This window comes from Lissotriton helveticus, chromosome 3_1 (genome assembly GCF_964261635.1).
Source record: "Lissotriton helveticus chromosome 3_1, aLisHel1.1, whole genome shotgun sequence".
NCBI lineage: Eukaryota > Metazoa > Chordata > Amphibia > Caudata > Salamandridae > Lissotriton > Lissotriton helveticus.
This window is the reverse complement of record NC_136061.1, coordinates 1,184,778,638-1,184,806,007: the sequence shown is the minus strand read 5'-3', so window position 1 is coordinate 1,184,806,007 and position 27,370 is coordinate 1,184,778,638. Positions and strand designations below refer to the sequence as shown.

The following is a 27,370-nucleotide window of genomic DNA, read 5'->3' as shown; positions in this document are numbered from 1 at the left end:
TATATATCTACCATCCTTGTCAGAAGTTTTACTCAAAATTTGACAATGTAGTTTTTTTGCAAATAAAATAGCAAGACCATTTTTTTACCATTAGCAGGAGAAGAGACAATAGCATCTACCCATTTCTTCTTCATATAATCTAAAATATTATCAACAATATGAGTCTCTTGTAAAAAAACAAACATCCTCTTTGCAACTACTTAGATAATCTATAATTTTTGTACGCTTAAATGGATGGCGGAAACCTTTAACATTTAATGAAACTACTTTAATATTATGTGTATTAGCCATAATAGAAGAAAGGAAAAAATAGATCAAGAAGAGGTAGAAAAAAAAGATCAAGAGAATGAGAAAAAAGTAGCTCCACGTAAGGAAGAAGGAGAGGAAAAATTAAAGAACATGGAAAAAACAACAAACTCAAGACATAAATGTGAAATGTGAAACGCACACACGCGTTACAAGCATGACCAGAATCGCTGGAGCCCTTTATAAAGAAATTTCAGTATTGTGTCAGAAAATACATAACTGGTGAAAATCATGTAGCAGAGTCATTAGTATCCATTGAATGCTGTGTCTGATGGTCCAGAAAATGTCTCAAATCTTCTGGATGCTGAAATGATTTTGAGAAGCTATCCTTCCAAATGTGCATCGTCGATGGTTCAAAGAGACCATATTTGTGCCTAGACTCCGTAGTTGAGGGAGAAGCGCAGTGACTTCTTTGCGAATTGAAACAGTTACTTTGGCGAAGTCTTTATGAATAAATATTTAATGACCATTTACCATCAAGGAAGGTATTTCTAAAGCCGCTTTTATGATTAAGACCAAATGGTGATGTCGAAGAACTTTAAAAATCATTTGTCGCGGGTTTGTATGAAAAGGGTTCCTATGTGAGGGAATCCTGTGAGCCTTATAAATTTCGAACTTTTCTGAGAATTTAATTTGTAAAAAACCAGGCAATAAATTCTTCTATGTATAATCTACAGTTATTACCCTCAACATCTTCAGGTAAATTAAATATACATAGATTATATTGTCTATTACGATTTTCCAAATCCAAAAATGTTGAACTCATAGGTGACATTTTTGCAACAAGTGGAGTAAAAGCGTCAAGTATGACTTTATTATCCTGTATTTTGATTGAGTTATCCGATATTTTCATTGACAGGCTTGCCATTTCTTTGCGCACATTTTTAACTTCAGAAGCAATAGTATCAGTATTAATGCGAAGAGCCTTAGTTTCTTCCAATATTAATGATAGTGAAGGCTCAGAAGACTCTACTACTTTAGATTTAGTAGGAGGAGGGGAAACTTGCTGTCTCCTTTTATTATTGATAGAACCATTGTTTTCCATTTTGAAGTAAAGAGATGTAGAAATATTTTTTTAGATACTAAATAAAGTGTTAAGAAGCCAAAGCACTGAAAATTAGTAGTAAATGGCTGGTGCAGAAGCTAAAATGGGCTGGGGGAGTGGCTAGGCCCAAGCCAGGCCCTTTCCTGGAAGCTCACTCCGTCCCCTTGACTGAGAGCCTGGCTGTACCTGAGTGCTGTGCAGGGAGCAGGAACCATGCAGCAACCTCCTCCAAACTGCTTTTCTGACAGAAAATCTGCATTAGTAGATCAAAAACGGGCTGAAAACGCGCAAGACCCTCATGCGGCGGCCATCTAGGATCGCATGCTCGCGCGTCCCCATGAGTCATGTTCTAAAAGGCTACTTTGGTGGGTGGTCCAATGAGTGCTGCAGGATCACTAGTAGCATTTAATTCACAAGCCCTGAGTGCATTGAGAAGCATCTGCTAGGGACTTACAAGTAAATTAAATGTGCCAGTTAGATGTAGACCAATTGTGCCACGTTTTAGGAAGAGGCCACAAGAAATGTAGCATTGAAAAGTACACAGAGTCCTAAAGCCAAAAAAAACAAGTTCAGCAAAACGGGAGGGGTGAAGACAAAACATTGGGGGACTATCACACAAGAGTGTCAGATCTAATAAGCACTAAATCAAATTTGACTGTTATCAAAGAGATGTTGGTCTTCTCAATGTTCTGCAAGCCACTGTGCCACATCTTTGTAACTGATAGAAATCAAGACATTGATAACTGTCAACTGATAATTGTTACTGTAGTTAGTAACTTCCCCTGGATCAACACTGCATTTTTTAAGAAGCGTGTTGACTACAAATTTCATCCAACTCAACACAACACCATGGTACTTAAAATGTTGGAAATTGCAGGAATGATCGCTAGGGAGATGGCTTTTAGAGTCTTCATGGGACAAATATCATATGGTGAGCCAGATTTCCGTGCACTTAGCAGGCTCTCTATGTCTACCTCCTTCAGTACAGAGAGACTGTTTAGTAGCATCTTCTCCTCTAAAGTAGTAGCAGTGAAAGTAGAAGCTACCTGAATATGGTGGCAGAATTTGATTTTAATACAATCATAGATTTTCTCTATCATCTTTAAAAAGTGAGAGGCCAGCTGGTCACAGAAGTCTTGTGTATTAGGAATCTCGTTAAAGACAGAGGAGGCATATTACAACAAGCATTGGCATAGCCAATAGGTCTCGCTTTTGGGACCTTATAAGTATTTAGTTTTGCTGCACAATATCCTTGGTGCAACAACATCAACTGTTGCATTGCTAAACACTTATAAGGTCCCAAAGGTGAGACCTTTTGGCTACGCCAATGCTTGTTCCTTAATTGATGCTGCTTAGAGGGATGTAGGAGACAGGGGCACAAGAGGTGAATGAGCTTTGATAGGTATGAGCGCACACTTTGCTAACAGAGATATAGACTGGTGCTCTAGGCCAGCAAGAGCTCCAGCACACACTACATGATTGACAGCAAAGGACGGATGGTCAAGAATGAAAGAGCTGATCTAGCAATCAAGGGGATGACCGAATAAACATAATAAAATTTGGGCGGCAGTGGGATCACTTTCAATTAATTATAATGCTGTAGGTACAACGGTCACGGAGACACCGTAACTTGGACCAATGTAACCGTTAGAATATTGATTGTCTTATTGTAATATAACAACGTATTTGCGATCCAATTTGTTTCTTATTGATGAAAACAAATAAAAGAAGCTATATAAAATGTCACTCACAAGGCAAAAGAGTCAATGGCTGAAGTGGGCTGACCGATTTCCCAGTGCTGTGGTCAGAAAAGCAAAATGGAACGACAGCTGAACAGATCACTGGATGAAGAGGGCTGACTGAAAGCCCCTCTATTTATTAATTTTTATTTAATATTTTTTATTATCTGGGGCTGGCGAAAAGCTAAAGGTCACTAAAGACAAGAGCTAACAAAGAAGCGCCATTAGGGCACATCAAATCAACTCAGAAAAAGATACTGCTTAAGGCTGACAGAGAAGTTAAACAAGACGTTGTGTTTCTCAACATAAGATAGGATTACTACTGAATTAGGCATACAGTGCAATAGAACTTGGAGTGGTTGGATAACTTTGCTTTGAAATCAGTGGCTTCACTGCCTTAATTAATGATGCATACAAGAAGGTCGAAACCAGGAACATGGAAAAGACTGTGGATAAGGCTAAGTCATCTCCAGCTACTAGATATCAGCCTAAGCAGACCACATAAGTTTCTTGGAGGGAAGACCTCCAGAGTTCTACAAAACATCGAAAGTAGCAGGTGCCACATTTTCAGTCTAAGGAATGGAATGTGTATGAGAAAAAAGCAGGAGCTGTCTAATTGTGGAAAGCTGATAACTTGATATTACTCAGTAAACAAACAGGTATAGTGCACTTTAAACATTTTTCCGAACATTAATATTTTCAACACTATGGATTCACAATAAAGGAAAGTCTAAATCATTTTAGAAAATCAAGAAAAAGAGCAGCGGTTCAAAACAAGAAAACCTGGTTTACTTGTTGAATGTGAACTCAATGCGACTGAAATCAATCAGAAAAAAACTACCTGCCAACAAGCAAAAGCTAAATAAAAGCTGGGCAAATATATATAATACATAGTAGTACATAAGCTAGCTACAAACTGGAACAAGGGACATAAAATACATAGTACAAATACCGCTTTACTTTTAACATTAAAAGTGAAGCGCGGGTGCCGCGATTATAGCAAAAGTAAAGAAATAGATGTTTTTTTCTATTTCTTAACTTTTGCTATAATCGCAGCACTCGCGCTTCGCTAAGTAAGGCTCGGGTGCCACAATTATAGCAAAAGTAAAGAAATAGGTGTTTTTTTCTATTTTGTTTACTTTTGCTATAATTGCGGCACCCGCACTTTACTTTTAATGTTAAAAGTAAAGCGCCGGTACCGCGATTATAGCAAAAGTAAAGAAATAGAAAAAAACATCTATTTCTTTACTTTTGCTATATCGTGGCATCCGCGCTTTACGGTGCGTAAGTTAAAGAAAATGAGGGATGCGCGCGCAGCAGTTTTTGGAGAGGCGGAGCGTGGAGTGTGCGCTTGTGCGCCTGACCGCAAGCTGGTGGCCGCTTTGGTAGCACTTAGGAAAGCTGCTTACTAAATGTCTTGCCAGAGTAACGCATGCACTGGCCCAGGTGAGACCTAAAAACGAACTGCAGTAAGCATAAACAAATAAATACCCATATATTTTCAATAAGTAAATAAAATACAGGCTTAGCCTTTGAAGTTTGTGACAGTGGTCACAACTGCAATCCTGTGTAACCTTTAAATATGTCCTTTGCCACATAATCCATAGAGAGATTTTCTATAGTGCTTCATGTTGAATTCGCATTTCACAAAGGATCTCATATCTGTGATTTGTGGATAATGGATATTCAGTAGACCGCAAAAGAATGATAGATGGGAAGGCATACATGTATTTTAGCAACTAGTAATTCTTTTATTTGTAGCGTAGTGTGCCGTCACAAAACTGGGCATCCATGATCAAATCATGTTTAGCCACGCCCATAAGGGAGAAATCCAACCCAGACTACTAGGTTGTCTCGTTTACCAACTGAAACACAAGTTACTTCAGGTGCTTTTTTGCCTTTGGAGGAATAAACGGTTAGGTGCAACTCTACTTCTAATGCTACAGGGAGCCTGGGCCTATGTCTGGGGAGACAATTCATCTGGGAAGGAGTAATTGATGGGCATTCCTGAATCAGTCTTAACATGTTTTAGCTCATCTCTGTATTCACAGAAGGCAACCAACCAAAGGCAAATACATTTTGCCAGTACCCCAATAGGAGACGTCCAGGCAGAATGCTAGACCAATTACCTCATCTAGATTACTGTGGGGGGTTTGCTGTCCTGGAGGTGTACCCACCTTGTTTATAGAGATCGCTAAGGTATCAGTGGAGATCATTTTAGAGAAAGTGCTCCCACAAACATCACTCAAGCACCCTATCAAACCACGTTTTCTTGAAAGAGAAGTTAGGTTACAGCAGCCCAATGATAATGAGTCTATTAGAGGTAAATTAATCAGCACAACGCAAGTTACAGGTTTGAGAGTAGTTCAATGACCGTGGGCTTTTCACAGTTCCAGTTCTGCTGTACTGGAAGGAACAAATTACATAACTGATCAATGACAGCATCATTATAAAAGTTCAGCACCATATTATGGATTTTACGACATCAGGGTGCTTCAGACTCCTTCCTCCATGGACTACCACTTATTACACTCTGTTCATATTACAACAATGATGTACTTTAAAAAGGTGCATTTACAAATTCAGTTAAGTGTACATCAGTACGTATGAGGTCATCCCCTTTTTCCCAACGAACATACACACATGTAAAGCTCTCCGCACCTTACCTGATATCAAAGCTTCAAGCATCTGTGTGCTAGAGAGAATAATTCCAAAGATCCCATTAGGGCTAAAGAGAACCAGATGCACCTGTTCACTACTCCACAAGTGATCCTCTGGTCCCAGAATAGTCCCAATTTCCTAAAAGCATAGGAGAAGTAAGGGCAATCTTGAAATACTTCATACTTTTGCTTACATATAAAGAATAAATATCATGTACATTACTAAACATTTATTTATTTATTTATTTTTAATGTATTTATTTTCATTTTGGATTCCATACATAGCATTGTACAACGCTGTGTACAATCAGTTACATATGCATGCTCCTCAAATTCAAGCAAGATCGTCTATCAACAGGTCATCATATATTATCACATCAAGAGATTATTCCCCCACACACTCCCTGGAAGAGACAAAAGTGTTCACATTTTCCTGGAAATCTCATCTATGTTGGCATCGCATCACTATTGCTGCCCGATTCTCTGTTTGACTGTTGTGGTAGCAGCTCACAGTATATCTGACTGTGTGTTACACTATACTAGATCCTTCACCCAGTCTTCACTTTTAGATTCCCTATCCCTGCCACAGCACATTGCCACTCACCACTTCGCCAGTAGCTTTGCCAGTGCTGTGAACTTTCTATGGTTTTTAGGAATATTCAGTACCCATCCCAGCAATGCTAGCAATGGTGTTGGGGCAAGTACCCATTCCAGCAATGCTAGCAATGGTGTTGGGACAAGGTTGTCTCCTATCATAATGTTTAGTTTCTCAAAGATTTCACCCCAGTATCTATTTATAGCTGGACACTTCCATCCTTAATGGAGAAACTCCAGTGTGGTATTCTTTGACACCATGTGTCAGTTGTGAGTCCCTGGCTCTGCATGCTCAGCGGGGTGTGAAACACCCTATATAAGAATATAAAATGTACTACTCAACGTCTACCATTTGCTAACACGCTTTGTACTTGGGAGCAACAGTACATCCATACGTCGTCTGAGAGGCTTTGTCCTAAGTCCTTGGTCCATTTGTGTCTTATCCTAGTTTGGCTTTCAGTTCTAAGTATCTACTGTATTTCTGTGACATAGAACCTAGCGGGGTACCTTTGAGTGCATGAGTGTCACCAACTTCCAGTGCTTTGGTTCTGCTGGGTGTCTCCGATATCACTCCAGTACTAAGAGGTATAGTCAATGATATAGATATATGTCCGATGCGGTCTTTGAACTTATTTCCTGGTAATCCTGTAATGTGAGAAAGACCCTATCCATGAACAGGTTCCTACAGTCTGGAGTTGTCTATTAATCAAACACTTTATACCAGCTGCCTCGAATGTCACCTGGAGGAGAGGACTATCTAACGGTGGCATCATCGGGGAGTATGCCTCCTCCACCCCCATTAGTTTTGCCAGTCTCAATCATGCCCATACTTTACACTTCTCAGTACTTATTTCTCTAGTGAGTCTAGTTAGTGGCTTCATAAGCTCTGTATTTAGAGGTATTGGATCTGCTAACCCGTTTTCCATCTCCTAGTGTGGTGCTTGTCATATGTAATTTGTCCAATGGTGTGCATGTTGTGCTTGGGCAATAAAATAATAGATTTCAAAGTTTGGTGCTGCAAACCCTTCCAAGAAGAATATGACAGTTGCATAGTCTTCCAGTAAACTCAGGCCGTCTACCCAGCCCAAGCTAGTTTCACCATTAATAAGTTCAATGTGTGGATGAACTGATGGGTCAGTAGGAGAGGCAAACTCTGAAAAAGGTAAAACACCTGTGGGATGATTATCATTTTCATTATGCCTATCCTACTATCCATAGATACTGGCAGTTTGTTCCATTTATCTATGTTTGCAGTCAGTCTATATATACATACCACATAGTTGGCATGGTGTAGTGTATCTACATCTTGATGGCATTATATGCCCAGATATCTAGTTGGTTCTTCACTCCACATTAACAGGTATTCTAATGTCATATCCTTAGTGGACGTGGTCAACTGGACCATCTTTGACTTGTCTCAGCATTATATGCCCAGATATCTAGTTGGTTCTTCACTCCAAATTAACAGGTATTCTAATGTCATAGCCTTAGTGGACATGATCAAATGGACCATCATTGACTTGTCCCAGAATTGTATGCCCAGATATCTAGTTGGTTCTTCACTCCAAATGAACAGGCATTCTAGAGTCGCAGCCTTAGCAGACACAGTCAACGGGACCATCAGTGACTTGCCGCAGGTGATTGTTAGCCCCAAACACCTCCCATATTGTATTATTTGCCATGTGATTTGCTTCAGGGTGTCTTTCGGCTCTTGACCAATAGTAGGATATCATTTGCATGGAGTGACAAGACTATTCTATGCCTGCTGAACCTAATGCCCCCCTCGCTGGGATATTCTTGCAGAATACTTGCTAGGGGCTCCATCGCAAATGCAAACATTATCAGGGATAGTGGACATGGATTTTTTCCGATAGTGCACCATTCACTTTTATCCTAGCTGTCAGCTGGTTATATTGTACCCTGACCGATTTTACTAGTCTCGTCCTAATCTTATCTTTTCCAGCATGGTAAAAAGGAATGGCCAATTAAATGGAATTAAAGGCCTTTCGCCGCATCTAAGAACACTTTGGCTGCCCTATTGTCTGTTTTTTCTTTTTGAGTGTGTGATGGCGAACAGGATTCTCAGGTTGTCTGCTGTTGACCTACCAGGGATAAACCCCGATTTGTCCAACAATATTAATCTATGCAGCGGGGCATTAATCTTACTGTCGCTATTTTGGCTATTTCTTTATTGTCAATATTTATTAATGACTGTATGTGGTATGACTCACATCGTTCGGAAAATTTACCTGACTTTAGAAGAGTTGTCACCACAGCTTCCCTTATTATTGGCGGGAGGCACCTGGTGGCTAATGCATCTTTATGTACTGCCAGCAAGACTGGGCGTGCTCATCAATGTATTTTTTTTATCAAATTCACCCATGAGGCCATCGCCTCCAGGCACGTTGTTATTCTTTGATGTTCTGATAGCCCCTCATACTTCTGTGAGTGTGAGCGGTGCCAGAGAGTGTACATTTCAGCGCTCTCTATCCAGGCCAATGTACCTCACTCCAGAAACTGGTTAATGTCAGCCCCACTATGGGCTGCTTCTAAATTGTACATCTTTGTGTAGTAGTCGGTAATTCCTGCATAATGTCGGCAGTCTGCAACTTGATGGTACCATCTTCTGCTTTTATAGAGACCACAGTCATTACTATTCAGCAGTAGCTCTAATTTCTATGATCATCTGCCAAAAATCCACTCAAGTAGAGCAGAATAAACCAATTACTCTAAGCCCTCCTAGGCCTATCCTTGTGGACTTCCAATCCTAATGACTCACCAAAACTATAAATTAATACTTTCCCTATCCTATCTACCAAGAGTCACTCCTAATCTCCACCACCAACACTGTGAGTGATTTTCTTTTGGGATGTTCATGAAGTTCTATGTTTATTTTGATTTCAATGTCTATATGACAAGTCTGATATTCACAACCACATATGATATGTCATATATGATATAAAGATATATAGATAAATAGACAGATAGGTAGATAGATAGATATTGTTATGTTTTGAAATGTAACACAAAGAAAAGTGATTCTGCATAAGGTACAGTTTGAAGAAAACAGAGCTCTTTGAACCATAATGCCACTTTTCACTGAAAAGTTCTACAAAAGGTAAACTTGTAGGGAAAAAAAATCTGCATACATTTTTCAGGTTGGCAGGGTTCTACAAGAGTGAAAAATATCTTGCTGTGCAGTGGAAGTAATCTTGTATTGTGTAACGTTAAACGAGCAACCTTGAGAAGGGTCTAGTGGCTTTTATATTAACAATTGACTTATTTTCCAAAAATAATTAAATGAAAAAGAAATTCAATTTATTCAGCTTTTTTATAGGCTACTAAAAAATATGATCGTCTAAAAAACTTTTTTTTAATAGATATGTATACCTATATGTGTGACTGTGTAGTTATAGAGAGGGCATAGTTACCATAAGAAGAGTGGTTTTTGGTTTATTAACTGATAACTTTGACACTGTGTGATGTATCTTCACAAAACATTCCTAAAAAAAGGTTAATTCCAGGAAGGAGCTGAGGAGGAGAAATTTTTACTTCCCTTAAAGTTTCGTGAAGATTTGTAAAAGGGAGCCAAAATTATTAGCAAACCAAAAAATGCTTTTCCTATGGAAACATGGCCCTAACTATAACTAACTAGTGGTGACTGCCTTGGGGGGTGTGTGTGTCCCTAAGTATAACTACTTATTGGTTACTGCCCCAGGGGTGGTGGTGTATGTGTGTTGCCAATGTGTAGGTGTAGTTATAGCACTGTTTTATGAATCTATATGAAACCCCCAAAAAAACACACAGAAAAAGGGATGGCCCCAAAACATTGATTTATCATGCTAATTCTGTTGGGGAACTTTACTCAGATACTGAAAAAACAGCAGAATGGATTAACACCACATTTGGTAAAACGTTTGAACTTTACTTAGTCCGCAAGCTTTTGGTGTAAATTTGTTCAGCCATTTTCGAAAACTTAAGTTTTAAAGAGGTCCTCCGGTTGGACTTGAATGGGATAAAAAACAGGACGGTTGATCCAGCGGCACTCCTTAGGGAATCTCGCTGTGCTATAAATTTTAAACAAGCATTGGCATAGCCAATAGGTCTTGCCTTTGGGACCTTATAAAAGCAAAAGCCATGACACCCATGGGCACCCATGGGAAGTAAATGAGGCTTTGGGAAGCATTATCTTTACATGCTGATACCTCTGAACCTTTTTAAATTATGTGCAGAGATTTTCGATTGGACATGGGTGAGAGGCTGTGGCCTTAGGGCGGACAGATAAGGCCATGCCCTGTACACCCCCCACTCCTTCCGCGGGCATGTGCTGCCCTCACGCACCCCACATCCGCTGCTCTGTCACCGATATGCGCCCACGTCCGTCCGTGAGTGACAGGGCTGGTGTGACAAGTGCACCCGCACTATGAGCAGGTAAACACAAGCAGGGTCTGTACACCAATGTAGGAGCGTGCAACAGACACCTGAAGGATAAAAGGCTGAGCTGCACTGATGCCATGAGCAGGCAAACACAAGCAGTACCTGTGCACCAACAGAAACCTGCCCACAAACACATGGAACAATAACTTGCCTTATACAGGCAGAGTGTAGCGACCCCTGAAGAATGAAAGACTGAGCTGCACCCGCACCAAGGCTGCTATGGATTCTCAGCCCATTCCTAGCCTGAGAGCTCCTGACCAAGGTCAGAGCATGGGGGGCCCCCTCCATGCACTTTGCAGGGGGGGGCTCCTCATGTTTCATCACGCCACTGTGCCAAAGCCGTCCCTACATTCACTCCCATGCCCTGAGAGCGGGAGCTAGTACCAATGACCACTTCCGGTTGATGGGTGAGTTGCCGGGGTGATGGAGCAGGCCTTCCTGTTCGTCCCCGCACCCAGGGCTTCCACAGGGTTCCAGACGATCGCCGAGGTCAGTGATCGTTTATTTCTTTCTCTACCTTGAATGACGTGCTTTTGTTGTCTCAGAAGGAACGTTTTAATCGCATTAGATTATTATGACTACCAGAGAGGGAGATAGGTAAAGCAGGACACGCTCATGGTAATCCATGTCGCCGGAGCCTTCAGGTGCGCAAGAATCAGGAGTAAAGTGTTTTTTTTGGTTTTTGTATTGAAGAAGCGTTTTGAGTGGTTTGAAAAGGGTGTAGAAAGAGTAGCTAAAAATATATTGAAAGTTGCACAAAAAGTAATGGCCTACTATCCCCCTCTATATTCCTATACGTCAAGACTCTAAAGGGGCTGCGCTCTAAATCTGCTCTCATCTACTACAGTCTGGAATATTCTCACAAAAATGTGCTTTTAGGACCTACAAAAACAAGCATGTGCGCCTCGCGCTGAAAGAAAAAAAAAGTTCAATGAGGAGGAGACAGCAAGGGGAGGGGAGAAAAGAGGGGCCAGGACCTGTTTCCCTTGCGGGAGCGAGCAGGAACCATCTGTTAATTACAAACAGATGGTTTCAGAGCTCGCTCCCACAAGGGAATCGCCAAACGTGCACGTGTTACCATTGAAAGCAATGCAATGCGGGCACGTTTTTGGCCCAAAAACTGAATCGATTACTAAAGGTCTCCTCCTATGCAGAGCATGAGTGCTGCGTAGGCGAGACCTAAAAACCGGGCCCTCTGTTTAGCCAAGGGTACTTTTTCTCCTGTCAACCCTCTTGGTGCCAAGGGAGCAGTCGCTGTCCAACGGCACCGAATAATATCGTTGTCTGACCACAACACAGAGAAATTTTTTTTGCATTGCATTACAGGACTCATGGACTCAGTTCCAGTGTCCTACAATTTTTTTTAAAATGTGCTTTGGGGCATGGAATGACCCATTCCAGGCACAAAATAAAAAAAACAACGTTGTACCTTCTGCAAGGTATCTTGGTAATCCTGTGATATTCATGAAAAATGCAAAAATAATAATTAAATGTGGGTTGTGCATCTGTGGAGGTTTTGGATTACACAGAGGGATGGGTGCTCTCGGGGAATTGGTAATCCAGGACCTGTGGCCAACCTATACTGTGCACAGCCTAATTGCCGTGCTGAGAGAGGGAGTGCCACCTGTGGGTTGGGACGGGGGTGTGAGGTCAGGCCCCGCATCAAACTCCCTGTTGTGCACAGCCAAAGGCAATGCACAATGAGTGTTGGCATGGGGGCTGGGTGAATGGCCTGGCCTGAGACCTGGCCTCACTGCCAGCCCCACTGCTCATGGTAGAAAACCGTATGCTGTGGGGTTTAGCTGCCTAAAGGGTAGGGGTGGGTGCAGGGCCTTTCCGGAATCTAGGCCTAGTGGCCAACCTCTATTATGCACAGGGGGGTTACCACCTTCTGGAGGGGTATAAAAGGTAGTGTTGGGTGCAGGGCCTAGTCTGAGGGCTGGCACTGTGGTCAACTTCCTGCTATGCACAGCCGAACACCGTGTGCAATGGGGGTTGGCCACATGCAGGGGGTTAGTGTGTGGGTGGGCTGGATGCAAGGTGGCTTGCAGGTTAGGCCATGTCCAGAGCCCCCCTCACTGTGGACAGTGAGGTCGACCCTTGTTTAGGAGCAGCAGGTAACTGTTTTTTAAAGTACAATCGCTACTGCTGTACTTCTGTGGGACCTGGAGGGGGACCTTAGAAACTATTAACGTGGGTTCAACTGGAATACCACAGTCCCAAAAAATGTTATAAAAAAAGCTTTAGATTGAAATAACATTTACAAACCTGAGAAAGGTGCTGCAAGTGGGGTAGAAATGCTTGTGTGCATCACCAGGGCAGATGCCAACTCTGCTGCCAACCCAAAGGCTGTGTGCAGCAGAGGTGTTGCCCACTTTTGGGGTGCGATGGGTGTGAGAAGCCGAAGTCCGTGCACAGTTGGATCTTGGCAGCCTGTAGAGGGCTGGGTGAAGGGCCTTGCTGGAGGCAAGGCACTAAGGGTAACCTCAAAAGGTGTGTAGCCAAAGGTTGTGTACAATACGGAGCTGGGGAGAATGTTTGGGCGTGTTAAATATACAGACTGTCTGGTGGCCAGGCCCTACAACCAACCCCTGCTGTGCACGACAAAAGGGACCTGCACAAAAAGAAGTAAAAGCCCCATTGGAGTGACACAACACTGTCAGTGGCTCAATGGGTCCCACATGAGTACTGTGGTACCGTATGGGAGATCAAACAAAATCAAAGCAAACATTTAATTGGCTAGAAAGTAAATAATAGTTAAAACAAGCCCACATCCTATGGAAATAAACAGGAACAAACTTCCAGAATAAAATTTGCCATTGCACTGTCGCAGATACACCTGGAGAAAAATAAAATCCAGATCTATCACAGAATCTAGAGAAGCTGAGGAGAACCAGCGATCAGCCATTAGAAGATTTGGGCCTATGTCCACAACACCATCCCAGGTTGATGATATAATTTTGGTGCCAACACCATCCACTAGTTCTGAGAAGGAGTCAGTCGTGTGGAAGCTTTTTCTCAAAGAACTTTATTTCGGCATAAAATGCCATAAACGTATAAATAATGCAAATTATATATATAATAAGTCCCTGGAGGAAAATTAAATGAATATATATATATACAATATAATACAAACGCTTAGCACAAAACTCAGCAGAGCCATAGACAACCGAACCGAAATTGAGAAATACAAACTAGATCTAGTGTACAATTAAGTTGGAACAAGATCGCAAGTCTCCCAATTACTAACATGCGTCCCAAAAATGTGCTACAGCAGAAGATACAATCAAAGGACGAGTGTCAGTTCTTTAAATTCCTAGTGCAACTAGATGTCTTCCTGTTCCCAAATGTCGACACAGCGGTTTGATCCATAATTTTCGGGTTCTATCATACAAATAGGACATGGGGAACAGTTTTGTTCGAACTTTTACAGGCTATGCATAGCAATATATTGTTATCCCTCCATCAACATGTAAATGCATAAAGAAGGTATAGTCCCAGTTCTAAATTGAAAATACAGTTTCCTCTCTAAAGGGACCGTAATAATGTACCAAAAGAGTCCTAAGGACCTATCACATTTGAAATCTAGAAACTCCCTTGACAACGTGGTACCTTCAATTTCATGAAATATTTTCCAAAAGGACCCTGCCCAATCCCAATAGTGCCTCTTCATTCCTGCTTTGGTAGGGAACAGACCTGAAGATGGAGATAGACACAAGTCTGTCCAACCCAAAGAAAACCAGAGTTTTTTCATATTAGTAAGCCATGACACTTTGCAGCAATAGGTATCGGAGTTAATGGCATTCTGTACGTCTAAGGCGTACTGAGCGAGTTCTGGTGTAGTACACACTCTTCTCCAATATAGGAGTGGACACTGTCTTGCTATACTTCCAATAAGTTTCCTACCCATATCAAGGAGCATGGGGAGTGTCGGTGTACGTGATGGGAGGTTAGCAATGCAATTCAGAAAATTATTTTAACTCCTCTATAGTCCTGAAAGGTAAAAAAATTCCCACTGTTCCACTCCATATAGAGCAGACAGCCGCGCCCCCTGCAGGTAAGAATGGTGGGGAGGTGGGGCCGGATTGGGGGGGGGGGGATTTTCGACAGACTACCAGGAGTGAAATTTAAATAAATAATGTATTTTCCCTCATGGTCGTCTGTTGAAATCCCCCCCGCTCCCACCCTCAACCCACTACCGCTATTACCTGCACAGGCCTCAGCTGAGAGCAGATCTCACAGCTGTAGCCTCATAGATTTCCAGAACTGGGGCAACAGACTTAGGACACAATGCCTGCTGTTCCCTCAAAATAGCACTTGTAAGTTGCTTATGTTTAATAGTCATTTTCTGAACATGGTACTTCCAGGTTATTGAAGATGAATTATCACAGAACTCTTCCACATGGGCAAAAGAAATTCAACACCCAGAATGTTGAGGTGAATAAAAGTACAAGTGCACCTGCTACTGTACTGAAATGCCAACTGGAGGAGACAGGCTCCAAAATACATTATTTGACCACATATTGCAATGAATATCAGTAGGTGGTCTCTTAAAGTAAAACCTACAGGGGAGTTTTACCCATAACGATGGACACGCAGTTAAGGAGAGCAAGAAAAGAACAAGGTAGTTAGCTTCTGTAAAGCTCTTTCTAGACAATTCTCTATCTAACTTCGGATTCTTTAACTTGTGAATTCCCTTAGACCAGTAAATGATTTTGTGCAGCTCTACATCAGGTCCATCCAGAACAGCTACCACCACGTGTCGATGTCTGATTATTTCTGACATCCATCCTTGCTGTGGGATGTGGCGCCTTCAATAATCAATTGTGCCAGCGTTCAGATCTCTAAATTAAATATCTTTAGTGAGGACCAAAGGACTCAATTTCACGGAGCATGAAGGAGGGTGGTTTCAGTGAAGAATCTGTTGTTAGACGGAGTAAATGCCAGAAAGTGAGCTACAGAAGGTAACTTGTGCTTCAGATGGATACTTCTAACCACAGATTCCTCACCTTATGAATAGAAACCAAAGCAGTAGCTTCCCAGGTGGGTTGTCTTCAGAGTGACAGACCAGAAAATGCAGGATTAAACCATGAAAAAACTGACAAGGCTGATAAATAACCCTGAACTGTGGCCACAGGAAGGACTTGCTGGGCTATTGAAAAGAAAAAAGAAGAACGCCAGATAACCGGCCTTGTAAGGGCTGGATATACCTAAAAGAACATCACACAACATACTTCTCCATGTGAACCACATAAATGGGTTTGGAGGATGAATGCATGGCTGCCAGAACAACAGGTAAAATGTCACCTCACAATTTCTAAGCATCGAAGTGTAAGTTATGCCAACTTGGGTGCAGGACTCTGTCGTACTGCTACAACAGACAATCCTCCCAAAGAGGCAGCCAGATCGGAGGACAGATGTAAAAGGACAAAAGCTCTGAGTAGCGCAATCCCTTGGCAAAATCTGGAGCACCTAGGATGACTTGGGCCTCTTCATTCCTAATCTGTCTGAACTTGGGGCAGGAGAGGTAGAGTTGGGAAGGTGTACAGGAGTCATGAGCCCCATTCTGACAGAGAAGCATCTCTGAGTGAGAGCTATATTGGGAAATACAACTTGCAAGAATCTGGGAAATCTGCATTATCGGAGGTGGTAAAAAGATCTATACAAGGTTGTCCCCATTGATGGAAGATGCCCTGTGCCACCTCTGAGTGTAGCCACCATGTGTGACCCGCTAGGCAACAATTGTTGTCTGCCCTAGCATTTAAAGATCATGCCAGCTATTGTAAGACTATGAAGATGCCATGATAGTTTAGCCAGTTCCAGCGGCATAGAGTTTTCTGGTACAGTACGCATTACCCTACCCTACTCTGCTTACCCTGCTTTTTGTATTGTCACATGGCGGTGGTGTTGTCTGTAAGTACTTGCAGCAGTTGATGTACATGATGAAAGCTTTAGTACCAAGCAAACCACCCCCAATTGCAATAGGTCGATGTGAAGGCATATTTCTGTGAGAGACCAGACATCTTGAATCCCCATCCTATTTCTGATGGCCTCTCCAACCCAGCATTGATTCATCCATGTGGACAGTGAGCTCTGGATGGGGTAGGGAGAGGAATCAGGCAGCAGCCCAATTGTGGTTCAGCAAACACCACTGCTGGTTTTTCAGTCTTCTCAGGCACCTGAATGACATCTGAAAGGTTCTCTTGTGCTGAGCCTACTGAGACTTCAGATCCCACTGCGGAGCCCACATGCACCACCTGGTGTGGTCCACTAACATGATGCAGGAGAACAACGAGCCAGGAAACCTCAGAATTGCTCTCACTGAGACCCAGGTCAAGAGTTGAAACAATGGGGTCATAGCCTGAATACGCTGAACTCGTTGAGAGAAGGATTTAAACTGTACTAAGTCCAGGATGGATCAAATGAAAGGGAGACTTTGTGAAGGAGTTAGGTGTGACTTCGGCATGCTGATGGAAAACCCCAGGGATGTCAACAGGTCAGCTGTCATCGGGAGGTAGTTCACAGCTTTTTGAGGCAGGCCTGCCCTAAACAACCAATCATTGAGTTATGAGATAGCTGGTATTCCCAACCTCGACAGATGGGCAGTGTAGGAAAGTAGGATCTGTTTCTATGGTTACCCTTACTTTTTGCTTGATGTGATGATGTTTTTGACTAGTCATACTGGGATCCAGCTAATCAGGACCCCGGTCTATCTGCTTTCTCCCAAAAGTATTCTGTTAGTAACTAGGTACAATCCCAGATTGGATACTGGGGTACCCTTTCAAGACCTTAGTATATGGTACTAAGGTACCCAGGGCATAGGTACCCCAGAGGTCTCCCATGGGCTGAAGCCTGCAATATGCCACCCAGGGGAAACCATGTAAAAAGGGAACTACAGGCCTGCCACTGCAGCCTGTGTAAGTTGGTGCTTGCACCATTTACTTAAGATGTAGATTTCCTATATCTAAGGCTCACTGCACTTAAAACTTATAAGTCACCCCTATAGCAGGCCTTAGCAATCCTGAAAGCAGGGTGCTTGGTTCTAAGTGAGAGGGTGCCCCTGAATGAGCAGGACACCCCTGCAGCCTAAGGAGTCCATTCTCCCGGGTTGTCAGTGAAGCAGCCATATACTATATAGAGGGGCACCGCGTAATTACACGATGACCATCTTGCAAATGGCTGCAACGAATCTTATCATATGTGGTATCCAACATGTTGGACTCATAACCCCCACACTGTAAACGGTGTGGGAGGTATGATCCCAAGCACTGGATGAGCCCTCCGTTAAGCTCTCAGTGTTCCGGGTGCCAACCTTCTAGCCCCCGAAGGCACAAAATGGATTCTGCAGACCAGAGACACATTTCTCCCCTCCAGTGCCAACCTTCTAGACCCCGAAGGCACAAAATGGTTTCTGCAGACCAGAGACACTTTTCTGCCCTCCTGCTGCTGAGCCAAGCTCGATCAGAGGAAGGTGGAACAATAAGCATCCTTTCACAGGGAGGTGACCAGCTCCCAGACATGATTTAGTGTATTGGGACTGGGAGGGTTCATTTGCCAGGCGCCAGGAAGTCTGCATGAGGGGCACACTTGGTGTCCCTGTGCATTATTCAGTTCAAACCAGTTCTGGGAGCCATTAGGTCCCACTCTGGCGCAAAACTGGACAAAGGTCATGGGAGTAACTTCCCCCCTGTGCAGACCCTCCCCTGGGAGGGTCCCCTGAATCTTTCCAACCCTTTCCCTAGGGTACTTAAGGACTTACCTGTATGTAGGTACCTAGAGTTGTCGTGGAATATTCAGATCAGACACCATTTCTACTTCTAATGTCTGAGCACTCTGGACTTTGTTTGGGCCTGACTTTGTCTCCTTTCTAGTCTGCTGCATCGTCTGTGCAAAGACACTTGAAGAAATCTCCCGTGGAGTGAAGAAGTCACGCGCAGGCACCATAACTAAGTCGACCGGTCAGTAGATATTGAGCTCCTCCAGGCACCTTGGGCTCTGCAACACAGGTGGTGGTTTTCCACAGCTCCAGAGGCCTGCCCTGCCCGCTCACCAAGTTTGAGGCCAGTATCCCTCGTGGGGGTTGCAATAACCGAACCCCTGTGCACCACATCCAACTTGCAGTTGTAAAGACTTGTTGACTTCCTTCTAAGAAGATCTTCGGGCTTCAAGTAGCTCCAACCTGGAGCACCTCCTAAAACTAAAACTTGCTGGGAAGAAATTAAACTACAGAATGACAATAGTATAAATGCCTGGGAGGATTTCTTGAAAATTTTTGGACCAGCTAACTTCAAATTAAAACCATCAAAAGCAATTAATGGAACAAATAACCAAAAGGAACTACCCACCAGGCCCGTAAATAGTCAAAAAAATCCATCAACCAACAACCCAAACTGGCAAATTAAGGCATATAAAAAGCGACGTTAATAGAACACTCCGCATTCTCCGTAAAAAGGGTCCCGACAGCAGCACACAGATGGAGCTGAGGAAATTAAAATGCAGTAAGAACAAGATCATTTGGCGAATAAAACAGGAAAGCACAGAAAAAACATGGGCTAAATTGCTATATGACGCAAAAACTAATAATAGTACGAGATTCTGGCACACTTTAAACAACATAGAGAATCCTAAGGCTCCTGGATTCAACTCCCACATAATTTGCGTCACTTTTCCCATGTTAATAGGGGCTTGTAAATCTGACCCCTAGAGCACTACTTCAATAAAAAGCTGACGGAAAAAAACAAGATGCCGCGGTCCGCCAGCGAGATCTGCAGGCCCTAAAACACCCAGTCGAGAAGACCAATTTCCCAGGTACAATAAAACAGATCAAGAACAGAATCGCGAAAGGCAGGAAAGAGGGGGCCCCTGGGCCAAACGGAATTCCAATCATACTATAGAAGTTACAGGGGGAATTTGGTGAGGCCGCCCCCCACTCAAACGAATAACAACAATAGAAGGCCTCACCTTGATTACACCTGTCCTCAACCGACACAATCCCAGGATTTTCTAACAATTCATATCTTAATCCCGCTAGTATGTTAATTAACACTACTATGATTGGTCACGGTGCATTTTTTACTTAAAAATGGAATTCCACCAATTCTTTACAAGCAGTACCCAAATTATTGGGCAGAGCAACTGCACCCTCTCTTCAACAACATCTTGGATGCAGAACGAACCCCCAACTCTTGGAAAGGATCAATTCAATTCAATTTCAAAGCTTTATTCGATTATTAAAAACAATCACAAAAGCATACAATATGTATAAAAACAGGCCACAGACATTTCAGTGGAAAAAAAACAGCTCATCAATAATGGGATTAAAACACCAGGCTTTTCCTATATGAAACAGCTTTAAGTAAAAAGGTAGCAGTAAAAAAACAGATATCCAAGGTATCTAGTGCAAATAACAGTTTCAATGCTTGGGCTGTACTATACACAGAATATTTCTTAAAAACAGGTCTGAGATAGTAACGACGAAGGTGCATGTAAAGAGGGCAAATAAGCATAAAGTGCAAAGTGCTTTGCCTAGTTAAGCCATCACAGGGGCAGGGGGATTGGCTATAAGTTTTCATCACTGGGAAAGCCACTAGATTATGTGCAATACCTAGTCTCAACCTCGTGAGAACAAACTGGTGCGATTGCTTGGTAATAGTTTTAAGGTACATAGGCATGCCCCTGTCTTCCAACATATTAGAATAATAAAATACATGAGTTGACATGAGGCTACATTTAGCCCTGCGCAAGTTAGATTTGGTCCCTAAAAAGACATTTTTGAGTTCCTTTTTAGGTACAGTAACAGCACTATGGGGGTCATTAACAATGTCAAGGTTAAAAATTTCACTAAAGGAAGATGAAACGTAGTTTAACCAGGGAATCTTGCGGGCGTTGTCCAAACGAAGACAATCTAGAATAATCCGCCTGCTAAAGTCAGTCTCATCTTTAACCCAGATTGACCTCCAGACCATTAAAGGTCTCATTCCCAATAGGTCTGTAAGGTGGTTCATGCCCACCTCGCTCTGGCACAGTTCATTGGATGCCGAGGAGGGTAGACAAAGGAGTATTTTGAGGAACCGATTCTCAGTAACTTGCAGCTCCCTGTGGTTACAATAGCCCCATATACCAGAACCATATAGAGCAATGGATACACATCTATGCCTGTAGATATTTAGCATGTCTGGTATGCGGCGACTACGTAGCTTAGATGCAAAGCGGAATACTCCAGAGGAACTTTTGCCCATTCTAGCATTCACGTTTAAAATCTCAGGTGCCCAAGTCCCTCTGTTATTGAAGGTTACTCCAAGGTAACAGAATCTGTCCACCACCTCGATTTTGTGATTAATAAAATGAAACGACTTGGAGAGTTTCATCCGTTTGCCACAGGCCATAATGTAGGTCTTAGAGTTGTTAATTTTCAGTTTTCTCCCCTTAATGAAGTCATAAAAATAATTAATTACATTTTGGAGCCCGTTTGGAGTACGCGAGAGTAGAACCGTATCGTCGGCATATAGCAGGACTGGCACAGGGTAACCACCAACCTGCGGAGAGTCAGCCTGTACCCTCTTCAGTTCGGACTCCATGGAATTTATAAAAAGGGAAAAAAGCAGAGGGGCCAGCACACAGCCTTGCCTTATGCCTGAGTTAACCCTAATTTTCCCAGTACATTCACCTGCCCGGCCATAACGGATCTGAGCCGATAAGTTATTGTAGAGTCTGGCCAGGAAGTATATAATTGCTGGGGGGGCTCCCATGTCCAATAAAGTGGACCATAACAAGGTATGGTCCACTAAATCAAAGGCACTCGAGAGATCAGCGAAACAGAGAAATAAAGAGCCCTGCTTCGCTTTGGTGTACTTCCCGATGAGGAGGTCGAGATTGATACACTGCTCTGTTGTCCCAAGGCGTTTGTGGAAGCCGTATTGGGACTTGGCCAAAATTTTGTTTTCCTCCGCCCATTCCTCTAAACGCATCAGGAGGACCCTACTCATAATCTTAAGGGAGGAATCCAGAAGGGAGATAGGGCGGTAGTTCTTAGCCTCTCCTCTATCTCCCTTCTTATAGATGGGTAAGATTATGGATTCACTCCAAGTAGGTGGTGTACTCTCCATGACTGAGGCATTAAACACCTGTGTTAGGAGTGGACTCCAGAGCGTCGTGTTGGATTTATATAGGTCAACCGGGACCCCATCATGTCCCGGTGCCTTTCCCCCTTTACTCTGGCTAATAGCAGTTTCCACTTCTTGTAGAGTAATGTCCAAGGATAACTTCATTTCGAACATAGGGGAGGGGGAACTGGCGCAATCCTCCCTAGTCGGGTTAAAAATTTCGGAAAAGTGTGCAACCCAGTTCGCTTCACTGACCTGGGCTGACAATATAGGGAAATCTTCTTTTACAAGAAAGGGGCTATTAACCGTGGTCCAAAAGAGCCTACTATCGTGCAATATAGCTGCTTTATTAAGAGCATCCCAAGCTTGTTCCCTTAGCTCTTGTTATCTGCGTATTAGGTGAGTTTTGTATGTCAATCTAAGGGATATGATAGCCTCCCTGTCTCTGGGTTGTTTAATGAGTGCCTGCTTGAGTTCCCGGAGAGATTTAGTGCATTTACTATCAAACCAACCAACATTTTCCTTCTTAATTAAACCTTTGGTGATGGTAAGACATCTTCTTATAATAGTGCCTAACTCCACAAAATCAACTATGATGCACTCAAGGGGTGCCTCTGAGTCCAAACATTTATATATTGCAGCAAACCCCGCTTCTATGATTTTAAGCTGCAGCTTCTCGGAGTTATTCATACACCACTTAATACGGATACCATTCTGCCTACAGGGGGTTACATCTTCAATTATCAGGCGTTGAGTGTTAACTGGTAGCCCCCAAACAGAAATCGACATGGTAATAGCATTATGATCGCTGCTTCCAAGGCCGGCAACAATGGGAACCGTACAAAAAGGGACAAAATGTTTAGAAACCAATAAATGATCGATAACAGAGGCCGAATTCAATCCTACGAAGGTTGGGACAGAGTTACCATCAGCATCTGCAGCCGGAGGATGAATCATAAGGTCCAAGTTTAACATAAGGGAATTGAGAGAATCACCATAAGGTGAGTGAATGAAGTGTGCCCGGTTTTCCCCATTATCCCCATCAAACCCACAAATTCTGGTAAATGAATGGGGACAGGTACGAATGTTAAAATCCCCTCCCCAGACGATATCGAGAGGTTTATGAATGCACTTACGAATGTGACTCACGGCTAGACCCAACTCATCCTCCACAGTAGTATTAGAAGCATCAAACAAATTGTTGTAGTGGTTAATCAACATAGTTACATGGCCCCTTATATGTTCCAGGATTAAAATTTGTGAATGGTGACCCACAGACTGGTGTAATTTCATACAAACAGGGAGATTCACAGAAAGTAAAATTACTAGCCCCCCTTTGGCCCTGCCCATATTGGACCTTTGTGCCGGATTGTTATATGACACAAATTCATCGAGGTTGAAATCAGTGGTTACCCATGTCTCTTGGAGACATAAAACATCAAAATCGGAAAGGATTTCACTCCAGCCCAGGGACGACATTTGTCGGCTCCAACCTGCAACATTCCAACTGGCAAATTTAAAACCAGGGATACAGGGGGCTGGTTCAATGATCTCAGGTACATTAGTGATAGGGAGCTTGTTGGCAACTAGGGGAACCATCGAGGTAGGAAAAAGGGCAGGGACGGGTGGTTTAGCTCCCTGAGTATGTATGTGCACCAGAGTAGAGATGGAAGGTGTTACGGTTACTAGACAGTGGCCCATAACTGCGACTAGATTATTATCGATGGTTTCAATTCCCTGGGAAGGTGAGTACACCGGGACAGCAGTAGGGGGCTTTACAGGTGGAGAAATAAAAGAAGGGCTAGTACCTGATGTTACAACTAGACCATTATCAGTAATGAGAGGGGTAGGAACCATGGCTGGGGGCAGTCAATCAACACCATCCAGCCCGTTAAGACAGTTGAATCGATTACAATCACAGAAGGGGGTCTGTGGGGGCAGAAAAACCGCTCTTGCTTCATACCCACGAAATCTACCCCTCCGCTCAACCTTCGTCCAGTTACCTTGGGCTTTGTCGTGATGCATATGGATAGGGGGGAAGAAAAAAGACACTGGCAATGTCTGAATGGTGGAGTCGAGAGATCTATTAAACCCGGCACATATGTGTAGAACTGTCCTAGGGTCTCGAAAGCTCACCGTAATACAATCCCCAGTAATAGATTTTCTGGTTTTACCCAGCCAAGGTACCCTTCTCACCATGATAATTTCATTAGTAAAATGGGCCGGGAGGGGTCTATTCCAATTCAGTCATTTAATGACTTTACTTTTAAGTGAGTGGAAATTCTCGCCTTCGCCCACCTCAAGAGGGGGGACACCAGCCATGACTACCATGAAGCGATTGGCCTCAGGGGGCAAGTCAGGTCTACGTGGTATAGGGGCAAGCTTTTCAGGGGGTGAAGGAGCTATATAGTCATTGGATATGGCCCCATTAGAAGCGGTCGTAAGGTGGACTTGACCTACTGGTTGCAAGGGTGGAATAATAGGTTTGCTATTTTGTATCGGGGCTGGGTTGACCATAAGGGGTTGCGGAGGGAGGGCAGCAGTAATCACTAAGGGTGGTCCTAGGTTAGTTGGAGGGATTTGAGAGTTAAGAGGATTAGAGGGAAAATTAGACTCAGAGAGTCTACCTAGGATAATAGCCGAGGTTTTCTCGATATTGGATAGACGAAGTTCAATGCGTTCCAATTTAGACTCTAGGGGGAATAGAAGGGTTTTAAAAAGAGCTCCCAGGGTTTCTATAGAATATTCCGTGTTAGGTAGGGGGTGTGATGATTCTGGTGTGGGGTTAGGGGTTTCATGTCGATGTTTGGCTGATTTAGATTTGGCTCCCAATTTTGAATTATAGGGCCTTTTACGTTTAGATGCGGCCCCCTCATTCACCCCATTTGAGATAGAGTCACAAATACCAACTGGATCAGGAAGAATGGGCATATTAATGTCGAGATCCGAATCAATATTAGGGAAAATTTCATTAACCAATAAGTCCAGATCAGGTGACGCCGGGTTAATCTCCACAGATTTTTGAGAAGAGTTCGTCGTGGCATTATTGCTAGTCCCTTTATGCCGGTCCGGAGTTTTAGCACAAGCCAGAGTACCAAGGGAAGATCTTTTGTTAGTTAATAATTCCTTTGATAAGCGCTTCTCAAGAGCGTTTATTTCGGTATCAATGAATGTATTGGCTCTTACCAGAAATTTCTCCATACCTCCGATAATAGCTGCTCCCCCTAAGGATGACTTGCTCCTAGTTTCTCTACAGGACATCATCCCACACTATAGATAATCGGGAGGGAGCAAGAGCAAGGGGGGGAGCCCGGCCCGGCCACAAACTGTCACGAACGGGCACAAACGGGCCCGCTCTTGGCCCGGTCTTCGCCCGGCGACGCTCCTGCGCGCTCCCGCGCGGCGGGTCACAACAACCAATAAGTAAGGGTGGTGACAGGCTGTGGGCGGAGCAACAAGGAGAGCGGACCAGATGGCAGCTGTTGGTCAGGCAGGGACTCCTGGGAGATGGAGTCCCTGCTACGCTCACAGCCCTGTTGTACGCCACCAGCAAGAGCCCGCAGTTCACAGCTCCCTCAGGTGTCCGATTCCCTCAGGCTCAGAACGCGACGAGGCACCCGCGGAGCGGGTGCGGCGAGGTCAGGAAAATGCAGCAGTCGTCCCACGACAGTAGCTCCCCGCAAGGCAAAGTCTTCAGGATCAATTATCTCCCCGATCTATAAAAAAGGCAATAGGAGCCAAGCAAGGAACTATAGGCTCATCATTCTATTAGATGCCAAATATTTGGTGGGAGTCTTATTGGAAGAACTTACTGAATGGGCATCTATGAAAAGTGTAATTCCCATTAACCAGACAGGCTTTCAAAAATGCACAGGGAGAATGACAAATATTCTTGCTCTCTCACTTTTAATAGATATAACCATAAAACTTAAATAAACACTTTTTGTTTGTTTTATGGACTACTCGTCCGCTTTTGACAGTATCGACAGAGGGAAACTCTGGGCTAATTTATCAGGCTGGGAAATAGACCCATAAATTCTGAATCTACTAATTTTACCCCATTCTGAGACATGGATTCAAATAAACTGGGAACAGGCAATTGTTTATCAAGGGAAATACCAACTACCAAGGGGCTGAATCAGGGTTGCGTCCTCGCCCGACCCTGTTCAATCTCTTTATGTCTGACCTTTCAGCAGAGCTTGATAACTGCAACCGTCATGCCCTCAATCTAGGGGGCCTTACACTGTCGAATCTTCTGTACGCGGACAATATAATATTGATTAGCAGAACCCCAGTAGGCTCCAACACCTTATAAATACGATAATTAGCTTTTCTGATAAGAACGGGCTAAGTATAAACATAGAAAAATCAAAGGTGATGATACTAAATCAAAAATGCAAAAAACATCAACTTTGGTGGGTTCCACGGGATTAGAGGTTGGAGGTCATCAGAGAATATAAATACCTGCGCATAATCTTTGACAGGAAAGGAACGTTTGGGCAACAAAAAATAGCGATCAGAAACAGAGGGATATCTCTGGCCATCGCATTAAAGAGCATCAAGCACAAAATAACAGGTCAAAACTTAATCCCTTTGCTAGAAGTATTGCACGCAAGATTACTACTGTCTATAACTTATGGCAGTGAATGCATGAGAGGGAGAGATGAGACCACCTTGGATGAAGTGGTGTCCAAATGAATGCAAGTAATATTCAACCTCCCACAGTACACTTCGCCAGCGCAACTAAGGCTTGAGTTCGGCCTCCAAAAACAATGAATAGCATGTAAGGGAGCCTACACCAAATGTTGGCACAAAATGAAGGGAGCTGAGAGAGGTACTCTGAATTCATATTTATGGAAAGAGCTGGAAAGGAATAAAGACTGCCCAGCAATGGTCTATCTCCAGACAGCAATAACACTCAAGCAGTTCATAAACAAAACAGTAAAGACATTATTTCTGGAAGAAGATAAAGCCACACTCACCAGGAGGGCCCATGGGTGGTTTGTCATCCAGAGTTATACCAGGTCTCTACCACAAGCTTATTTGTGAATAGGGTTTTCATGGACCGTGAAGGAATCATTCCTGCAAATGAGGATGGGAGTCCTACCAGCAAAAGAACATCTCCCTCCATGGAAATAACAAAAAAATTTAGACTCTGCGGTGACCAAAAAGAGGATGTTTTGCGTTTACTGTGCAGCTGCAAAAGTCTAGACGAAGAGTGAAGAATATTACTGAAACAACTCTGGAACCAAAGACGGTTTCGAACACGCATTAAAAACCTGTTTTGCAGGAGGAGACATTCAATTAGTGTGTAGATTGGTACGCTTTATGAAATAGCAAAAAACATGTTTAATTCCTCTGCTAGCACATGAATTGACTAAAAACGTAAAAATTCAAAACTTAGATTCAGATACGCAATTTTTATCTGTTAAGCAGTCTTCGTATTAGGCTTGCTATGAATTTTTAGGGTACAGCAAGTTGAAAAAG

General features: G+C 43.1%; 1 protein-coding gene across 1 annotated transcript in view; it reads right to left on the bottom strand.

Annotated features, from left to right (window-relative positions):
• LOC144824222 (uncharacterized) overlaps positions 1-27,370 on the bottom strand; it is a 652,050-nt gene that overhangs the window by 24,141 nt on the left and 600,539 nt on the right. Inside the window, exon 27 of the mRNA XM_078683370.1 lies at positions 5,757-5,889. Within this exon, the coding sequence (XP_078539496.1) occupies positions 5,757-5,889 (133 nt within the window). The remainder of the gene's footprint in view (positions 1-5,756; positions 5,890-27,370) is intronic.